The 10315-nt window shown below is 56.8% G+C and overlaps 1 protein-coding gene across 5 annotated transcripts in view; it reads left to right on the top strand.

The window, feature by feature from the left end:
- The first annotated feature begins 6645 nt into the window (after positions 1-6645).
- SCYL1 (SCY1 like pseudokinase 1) overlaps positions 6646-10315 on the top strand; it is a 120165-nt gene continuing 116495 nt past the window's right edge. For 4 of the 5 annotated variants that reach the window (XM_073604893.1, XM_073604892.1, XM_073604891.1 and 1 more), the window contains exon 1: positions 6647-6824. In XM_073604893.1, coding sequence (XP_073460994.1) covers positions 6720-6824 — 105 coding nt within the window. In that variant the 5' untranslated portion in view covers positions 6647-6719. Of the gene's footprint in view, positions 6825-10315 lie in introns of all 5 variants that reach the window. The other variant, XM_073604890.1, reaches the window with a different exon arrangement.

Genomic DNA, 10315 nt, shown 5'->3' with positions numbered 1-10315 from the left:
TAATGATATCAATCATCTCTCTGCTGTGCCTCCCAGAGGAGGAAAAAAGAAACACAAAAAACAACACAAAAAAAGAAAAAAACCCACCTCCTCCCAATTTCCCCTTTTTTATAAAACCTAGCAGATGATGGAATCCCATGAAAAAGAAAATGTAACGGAGAGAATTCTATAGGTCTAATTGTCATTTTCTTAATCCAAGGGGCTATCTCCTCACAGAAAACTTTAATCTTTGGGTAACGCCACCATAAATGCAGAAATGAACCCCTTTGGTTGCCACGCCACCGCAATTACCCTTCCCATCCATTCCCCAGTGATCCATTCCCCAGCGTCCCCTTTCTGGGGACACCTGATGTAAGGACAGACTCCGCTGGGGGCACTTGATGTGAGGAGGGACTCCTCTGGGGACACCTGATGTAAGGAGGGACTCTGCTGGGGGCACCTGATGTAAGGAGGGACACCGCTGGGGACACCTGATGTAAGGAGGGACTCTGCTGGGGACACCTGATGTAAGGAGGGACGCCGCTGGGAACACCTGATGTAAGGAGGGACGCCGCTGGGGACACCTGATGTAAGGAGGGACTCCGCTGGGGACACCTGATGTTAGGAGGGACTCTGCTGGGCACACCTGATGTAAGGAGGGATTCTGCTGGGGGCACCTGATGTAAGGAGGGACTCTGCTGGGAATGCCTGATGTAAGCAGGGACTCTACTTGGGGCACCTGATTTAAGTATTGACTCTGCTGGGGGCACCTGATGTAAGTAGGGACTCTGCTGGGGGCACCTGATGTAAGGAGGGACTCTGCTGAGAATGCCTGATGTAAGGAGGGACTCTGCTGGGGGCACTTGATGTAAGGAGGGACTCTGCTGGTAATGCCTGATGTAAGGAGGGTCTATGCTGGGAATGCCTGATGTAAGGAAGGACTCTGCTGGGGGCACCTGATGTAAGGAGGGTCTATGCTGGGAATGCCTGATGTAAGGAGGGACTCTGCTGGGGGCACATGATGTAAGGAGGGACTCTGCTGGGAATGCCTCATGTAAGGAGGGACTCTGCTGGCAATGCCTGATGTAAGCAGGGACTCTACTTGGGACACCTGATGTAAGTATTGACTCTGCTGGGGGCACCTGATGTAAGTAGGGACTCTGCTGGGGGCACCTGATGTAAGGAGGGACTCTGCTGAGAATGCCTCATGTAAGGAGGGACTCTGCTGGGGGCACCTGATGTAAGGAGGGACTCTGCTGGAAATGCCTGATGTAAGGAGGGACTCTGCTGGGAATGTCTGATGTAAGGAGGGACTATGCTGGGAATGCCTGATGTAAGGAGGGACTCTGCTGGGGGCACCTGATGTAAGGAGGGTCTGACACTCTCAGGGCTTCCACTGATTCTGCATTATGGTGAGTTGAACCATTTCATTTTATATTACAATGTAATAATAGAAATAATGCCCTTCAGTCATCCTGAGACCATAACAACCATAGTGCCGGGATGATTGAAGTGCTAACAACAGGTGTTTGGAGAATCTCTATCTGCTGATTGTTAAACTTTCTGAAATATACATATTTCTATTGTGGTGTAGGATCTGGGCCTGCTGTCCCTCCATCCCTCTTTCTTTCCTTCCTTTTCTCCTTCCCTCCCTAGTTCTTTCTTTCTCCCTACATCCCTCGTTCATCTCAGACTCAAACCACACGCCATTGAGCCATGTCCCCTTTAAGCCACGCCCAATATTCAGTTTAAACCACGCATCATATGCCATTTTTCTTCCCCACGCTACAGCCTGCCTAGAAATGACTGCCCCGCCCCTTAATTATAATAAGACTCCGCCTACAGACAACAAAGTGTCCTTAAAATGTTTTTGACAATGTTGGCAACTATGCATAAGGCATAGCTGCCAACTGTCCCGGATTTCCCGGGACATTCCCGGGACTTGGACTTCATTCCCGGATTTGTGGTGTCCCGGGAAATGTCCCAAAAAATCCGGTTCCGGTTTTGAATTCGCCGCCGCCGCCGCCGCTAGAGGTCGGCGGCCGGCGGAGACATTGTCTCCGCCGGCCGCCATTTTGTTGTAGTTCAGGAAGACGGCTGGGGGGGGCTAGACGAAGCTTCTGCGTCGCCGCCCACCCCCTGCCCCGCTCCGCCTCGGCCCGCCCCGCTCCGCCTCGCCCCGCTCCGCCTCGGCCCGCCCCGCCCCGCTCCGCCTCGGCCCGCCCCGCCCCGCTCTGCCTCGGCCCGCCCCGCCCCGCTCCGCCTCGGCCCGCCCCGCTCCGCCTCGCCCCGCTCCGCCTCGGCCCGCCCCGCCCCGCTCCGCCTCGGCCCGCCTACCCCCCGCCCCGCTGCCAGTCTGATATGGAAAGGGGCGGGGGTTCTAGGTGGGGGGGAGCGCGCGCACCGCTGTGGGACACCTGAGGTGAGTGGGGGGGCACTGGGGACTCCTGATGTGAGGGGGGGGCACTGGGGACACCTGATGTGAGTGGGGGGGGCACTGGGGACACCTGAGGTGAGTGGGGGGGCACTGGGGACTCCTGATGTGAGGGGGGGCACTGGGGACACCTGATGTGAGTGGGGGGGGGGCACTGGGGACACCTGATGTGAGTGGGGGGGCACTGGGGACTCCTGATGTGAGTGGGGGGGGCACTGGGGACACCTGATGTGAGGGGGGGGCACTGGGGACACCTGATGTGAGGGGGGGGGGCACTGGGGACACCTGATGTGAGTGGGGGGGGCACTGGGGACACCTGATGTGAGTGGGGGGGCACTGGGGACACCTGATGTGAGGGGGGGGCACTGGGGACTCCTGATGTGAGGGGGGGGCACTGGGGACACCTGATGTGAGTGGGGGGGCACTGGGGACACCTGATGTGAGTGGGGGGGCACTGGGGACACCTGATGTGAGTGGGGGGGCACTGGGGACACCTGATGTGAGTGGGGGGGGCACTGGGGACACCTGATGTGAGTGGGGGGGGGCACTGGGGACACCTGATGTGAGTGGGGGGGGCACTGGGGACTCCTGATGTGAGTGGGGGGGGCACTGGGGACACCTGATGTGAGTGGGGGGGGGCACTGGGGACACCTGATGTGTGGGGGGGCACTGGGGACACCTGATGTGAGTGGGGGGGGCACTGGGGACACCTGATGTGAGGGGGGGGGCACTGGGGACACCTGATGTGAATGGGGGGGCACTGGGGACACCTGATGTGAGGGGGGGGCACTGGGGACACCTGATGTGAGTGGGGGGGCACTGGGGACACCTGATGTGTGGAGGGGGGCACTGGGGACACCTGATGTGAGTGGGGGGGCACTGGGGACACCTGATGTGAGGGGGGGGCACTGGGGACACCTGATGTGAGTGGGGGGGGCACTGGGGACACCTGATGTGAGGGGGGGGGCACTGGGGACACCTGATGTGAGTGGGGGGGCACTGGGGACTCCTGATGTGAGTGGGGGGGGCACTGGGGACACCTGATGTGAGTGGGGGGGGCACTGGGGACACCTGATGTGAGTGGGGGGGGCACTGGGGACACCTGATGTGAGTGGGGGGGCACTGGGGACACCTGATGTGAGTGGGGGGGGGCACTGGGGACACCTGATGTGAGTGGGGGGGCACTGGGGACTCCTGATGTGAGTGGGGGGGGGCACTGGGGACACCTGATGTGAGTGGGGGGGCACTGGGGACACCTGATGTGAGTGGGGGGGCACTGGGGACACCTGATGTGAGTGGGGGGGCACTGGGGACACCTGATGTGAGTGGGGGGGCACTGGGGACACCTGATGTGAGTGGGGGGGGCACTGGGGACACCTGATGTGAGTGGGGGGGGCACTGGGGACACCTGATGTGAGTGGGGGGGCACTGGGGACACCTGATGTGTGGGGGGGAGCACTGGGGACACCTGATGTGAGTGGGGGGGGGCACTGGGGACACCTGATGTGAGTGGGGGGGCACTGGGGACTCCTGATGTGAGTGGGGGGGCACTGGGGACACCTGATGTGAGTGGGGGGGGCACTGGGGACACCTGATGTGTGGGGGGGCACTGGGGACACCTGATGTGAGTGGGGGGGGGCACTGGGGACTCCTGATGTGAGGGGGGGGGCACTGGGGACACCTGATGTGAGTGGGGGGGGCACTGGGGACACCTGATGTGAGTGGGGGGGCACTGGGGACACCTGATGTGAGTGGGGGGGGAACTGGGGACACCTGATGTGTGGGGGGGCACTGGGGACACCTGATGTGAGTGGGGGGGGCACTGGGGACACCTGATGTGAGGGGGGGCACTGGGGACACCTGATGTGAGTGGGGGGGGGGCACTGGGGACACCTGATGTGAGGGGGGGCACTGGGGACACCTGATGTGAGTGGGGGGGCACTGGGGACTCCTGATGTGAGTGGGGGGGGGCACTGGGGACACCTGATGTGAGTGGGGGGGAGGCACTGGGGACACCTGATGTGAGTGGGGGGGGCACTGGGGACACCTGATGTGAGGGGGGCACTGGGGACACCTGATGTGAGGGGGGGGGCACTGGGGACACCTGATGTGAGGGGGGGGGCACTGGGGACTCCTGATGTGAGGGGGGCTCCGCCGGGGACTCCTGATGTGAGGGGGGGCTCCGCCGGGGACTCCTGATGTGAGGGGGGGCTCCGCCGGGGACTCCTGATGTGAGGGGGGGCTCCGCCAGGGACTCCTGATGTGAGGGGGGGCTCCGCCGGGGACTCCTGATGTGAGGGGGGCTCCGCTGGGGACATCTGATGTGAGGGGGGGGGCACTGGGGACACCTGATGTGAGTGGGGGGGGCACTGGGGACACCTGATGTGAGTGGGGGGGCACTGGGGACTCCTGATGTGAGTGGGGGGGGCACTGGGGACACCTGATGTGAGTGGGGGGGGGCACTGGGGACACCTGATGTGAGTGGGGGGGGCACTGGGGACACCTGATGTGAGTGGGGGGGCACTGGGGACTCCTGATGTGAGTGGGGGGGCACTGGGGACACCTGATGTGTGGGGGGGGCACTGGGGACACTTGATGTGAGTGGGGGGGCACTGGGGACTCCTGATGTGAGTGGGGGGGGCACTGGGGACACCTGATGTGAGTGGGGGGGCACTGGGGACTCCTGATGTGAGGGGGGGGCACTGGGGACACCTGATGTGGGGGGGGGCACTGGGGACACCTGATGTGAGGGGGGGCACTGGGGACACCTGATGTGAGGGGGGGCACTGGGGACACCTGATGTGAGGGGGGGGCACTGGGGACACCTGATGTGAGGGGGGGGCACTGGGGACTCCTGATGTGAGGGGGAGCTCCGCCGGGGACTCCTGATGTGAGGGGGGGCTCCGCCGGGGACTCCTGATGTGAGGGGGAGCTCCGCTGGGGACTCCTGATGTGAGGGGGGCTCTGCCGGGGACTCCTGATGTGAGGGGGGGCTCCGCCGGGGACTCCTGATGTGAGGGGGGGCTCCGCCGGGGACTCCTGATGTGAGGGTGGGCTCCGCCGGGGACTCCTGATGTGAGGGGGGCTCCGCTGGGGACATCTGATGCAAGGACGGACTCTGCTCGGACATCTGAAGCAAGGACGGACGGCTGGTGGCAGGCGACGTGGCAGGTGACACGCTCAGGGATCCCACTGATTCTGCATTATGGTGAGTTGAATGATTTCATTTTATATTACAATATAATAATAGAAATAATGCGCTTCAATCATCCTGACACCATAACAACCATGGTGCCGGATTGATTGAAGTGCTAACACCAGGTGTTTGGAGTATCTTTATCTGCTTATTGTTAAACTTTCTAGAATACACATATTTCTATTGTGTAGGATCTAGGGCTGCTGTCCCGTCATTTCCCTCTCTCTCCCCCTCTCTCCCCCTCTCCATCCCTCATTCATTTCAGACTCTAACCACACCCTCTAGAGCCATGCCCATTTAAGCCACGCCCATAATTTCGCACCGCACTTGTCTATTTTTACTAGGCCACGCCTGCTGACGAATGCCCCGCCCCCTAATTATTGGACAGCTCCGCCTACAGCCACAAAAGTGTCCCGCATTTTTTTTTTACAATGTTGGCAACTATGATAAGGGAGGGTGGAGGACTCTTGACTTCTGATGCAAGGGGGGTGGGGTGCTCTGGACATCTAGTCTTACAGATACAACCGACCCCTTGAAGGCAACCAAAATGCTAATGCGGCCCACAATGAAATTGAGTTTGGGTGTCTAATGTGTCTGCTAAAAAAATTTATATGTTTGGGGGTTGTAAGTAATTTCTAGCAAAAAATACTGATGTAAACTTGTAAATAGAAAAGCCCTGGTCTTGAAGTGGGTAAACTGCTGTGTAAACTTACATTGCTGCAATATAGGTACATTTTTTTTTTTTTTTTTTTTTTTTGCAAAACGTCAAATTCTTTTTGAACTATTCCATGCTCTTCAAAAAAAAACAAAAATAAAGACTGATTTAGATATACTTTAATGGCACACATTTTTATTTTTTTTTATAAAACTGGAGAAACACAGTGATATCAGTGTGGTTGGAGGTATAGAATACTGGTCAGACCCTGATCTGTGCAACTTTTCACGTTGTATTTAATGTTAACGAATAACATGTCAATAAAGTTTGTTGAAAAAGAGAGAGACACATGATGATGCGTCCAGTTTTCGCCACGTGATCAGTCAGTGACGTGTCTCGGTAGACACGCCTATGCCCGGTCCACGTCACGGTGACGCGTCTACCCCGTTGTCAAGATGTGGTTCTGGTCCCGGGACCCGGCCCGTGATTTTCCCTATGAGGTCACCGGAGAACGGGAGGAATTACCGGGAGGCTGGGGGATCCAGAAGGGTAAAAAGAAGGTAATATGGGGGCAGTGAGGGAGTCAGAGGAAGGTGATGAGGTGTATTGTATGTGATGACACTCTCCTATAGATCACCACACATCGTATACATGGTCATGTGACTACACAAGCACGTCCTAAATCATCTGTCCTACACCAGGCTGGCTGACATGATGCTGGGCTCTTATCATTTACAATGGGGGATGTTCTAGAATGCCTCTGCAACCCAAATGTGGCTCCATGGCAGTGTGTATGGATCATCCACAGGTTCCTCCCCACTTCTCCTGATTTAGCATCTGCCAGTGCTGTGCCACTTCATGTTGTGAATGTCTGTGAATGTACAGTGAATGTCTGCAACCGATGTGTGTGACCGTACTGCGAATGTGTGCAACCGATGTGTGTGACCGTACTGCGAATATCTGCAACCGATGTGTGCGACCGTACTGCGAATATCTGCAACCGATGTGTGCGACCGTACTGCGAATGTGTGCAACCGATGTGTGCGACCGTACTGCGAATGTGTGCAACCGATGTGTGCGACCGTACTGCGAATGTCTGCAACCGATGTGTGCGACCGTACAGTGAATGTCTGCAACCGATGTGTGCGACCGTACTGCGAATGTCTGCAACCGATGTGTGCGACCGTACTGCGAATATCTGCAACCGATGTGTGCGACCGTACTGCGAATGTCTGCAACCGATGTGTGCGACCGTACTGCGAATGTCTGCAACCGATGTGTGCGACCGTACTGCGAATGTCTGCAACCGATGTGTGCGACCGTACTGCGAATGTGTGCAACCGATGTGTGCGACCGTACTGCGAATGTGTGCAACCGATGTGTGCGACCGTACTGCGAATGTCTGCAACCGATGTGTGCGACCGTAGTGCGAATGTCTGCAACCGATGTGTGCGACCGTACTGCGAATGTCTGCAACCGATGTGTGCGACCGTACTGCGAATGTCTGCAACCGATGTGTGCGACCGTACTGCGAATGTCTGCAACCGATGTGTGCGACCGTACAGTGAACGTGTGTGTCCAATCTGCAAATGTGTATGACCGTTTCTACGAATGTGTGCCCTTTCTTGGAAATTTGTGGAAAGCGTTATGAACGAGATCTTCGGGAATTAGGAATTGCCTGCTGTACTTTCTTGCAGTTTGCTCTGTCTTGCGGTTGGACTGAGCTGAAAAAGCCTTCCAACATAGCCCCACCACACCTGGTGTGAACAGGGCAGCCATCAGATTTTTTGGGGCCCCTTACACAGCTTTAGGCCTGGACCCCCCAGGCCTGACCACCGACATTCCCCAGGGCCCGGTCCCCTTCACAGCCCCCTTCCTTGCACTCTGGTCCTCTTTACAGCCCCCCTTCTTTGCACCTCCACCTTTTTCACAGCCCCCCTTCTTTGCACCTCCATCCCTTTCACAGCCCCCCCTTCTTTGCACCTCCATCCCTTTCACAGCCCCCCTCTCTTGTTTGCACCTCCATCCCTTTTACAGCCCCCCCTTCCCTTTTACAGCCCCCCCCCCCTTCCTTGCACCTCCATCCCTTTTACATCCCCCCCTTCTTTGCACCCCCATCCCTTTTACAGCCCCCTCTTCTTTGCACCCCCATCCCTTTTACAGCCCCCTCTTCTTTGCACCCCCATCCCTTTCACAGCCCCCTCTTCTTTGCACCCCCATCCCTTTCACAGCCCCCTCTTCTTTGCACCTCCATCCCTTTCACAGCCCCCTCTTCTTTGCACCTCCATCCCTTTCACAGCCCCCTCTTCTTTGCACCTCCATCCCTTTCACAGCCCCCTCTTCTTTGCACCTCCATCCCTTTCACAGCCCCCTCTTCTTTGCACCTCCATCCCTTTCACAGCCCCCTCTTCTTTGCACCCCCATCCCTTTCACAGCCCCCTCTTCTTTGCACCCCCATCCCTTTCACAGCCCCCTCTTCTTTGCACCCCCATCCCTTTCACAGCCCCCTCTTCTTTGCACCTCCATCCCTTTCACAGCCCCCTCTTCTTTGCACCTCCATCCCTTTCACAGCCCCCTCTTCTTTGCACCTCCATCCCTTTCACAGCCCCCTCTTCTTTGCACCTCCATCCCTTTCACAGCCCCCTCTTCTTTGCACCTCCATCCCTTTCACAGCCCCCTCTTCTTTGCACCTCCATCCCTTTCACAGCCCCCTCTTCTTTGCACTTCAGTCCCTTTCATAGCCCCCTTATTTGCACCTCTGTCCCTTTCACAGCTACCTCTTCCTTGCACCTCAGTCCCCTTTACAGCCCCCCCTTTGCACCTCCGTCCCTTTCACAGCCCCCCCTCTCTTCGCACCTCCATCCCATTCTCAGCCTTCTCTTCTTTGCACCTCCATCCCCTTCACAGCCCTCACTCTTTGCATCTCCATCCCCTTCACAGCCCCCCTTCCTTGCATCTCCATCCCCTTCACAGCCCCCCTCTTTGCACCTCCACCCTCTTCACAGCCCCCCTCTTTGCACCTCCACCCTCTTCACAGCCCCCCTTCTTTGCACCTCCATCCCTTTCACAGCCCCAGTCTCCTTTATGTGAATGCCCCTCCCTTACTAAACCTACCTTACATAGCAATTAGTAGGGAGAATACACAGCATGTCCGGACAGGGGGTGAGAGCTGCCCATTTTTTCTGTTAAGAGGTAGATGATTGGTTGCTAGGACCACCCGCAACAAATCACCTGCCTCTTAACATGAAAAGATGGGCAGCTCTTGCCCTCTGTCTGGACATGCTGTGTATTCTCCCTTCTACCTGCTGTGTAAAATTGAATGTGGGTGCAGCAGTGGGGAGGGGAGGGAGGGAAGGATAATACAACCCAGGCTGCTAAGTGGCGGAGCCGCGGTCCAAAGAGGACTGTCATTTACGGACCGCGGTCAGTCATTCAGGGCAGCCGGCAGAAAATGTAAGTAAGGTCCATGGACAGGAGCCTCTCATGGGGCCCCGAGCAGTGCCCGAATGAGCCCGGGCCCCATACATGTGTGTGGGCTGTCCCCCCCGATGGTGGTTATATATAGTTACCCTACCAGTGCTGCCGCCTCTATAAGGTGCCATGGTCGCAATCGCACTCCTACCTCCTTCATGTAAAACATTTTTGATATAAAAAAAAAACAAAACAAATAAAAAAAAAAACATAACTACACTTTTTTTTTTTTTTTTGAGGGTAGGGGGGTGTGTCAGGACAAGTGTAATCATTGGAGGAGAGCACACTGAGTTGTCAGCACAGCTAAAGAACTGACCACTCACTATGTGTTTTCCTGCTTAGTGTGGTCAGTTTTTAATAGAAAAGCAGAGGACTGGCATGAACACCAGGGATCTGACACAAAGGAAGCAATACAAAGAGAACAGGATACTCTTTCATACAAGTACACGGTAACAGTAGGCACATATCGGGTATATGAAATGTTGGGTTTTACATACTCGTTAACCCTTGCAGTGCGGGGGGGGGGGGGTTCACTGCAAAGGTTTATGTACTCATGCGTTGCTTTGTGAAGAGCAATCCA

The sequence above is a fragment of the Aquarana catesbeiana genome, linkage group LG11 (assembly GCF_042186555.1).
Source record: "Aquarana catesbeiana isolate 2022-GZ linkage group LG11, ASM4218655v1, whole genome shotgun sequence".
Lineage (NCBI taxonomy): Eukaryota > Metazoa > Chordata > Amphibia > Anura > Ranidae > Aquarana > Aquarana catesbeiana.
Note: the sequence above shows the minus strand (reverse complement) of the source record. Positions and strands in the feature narration are given on the sequence as shown.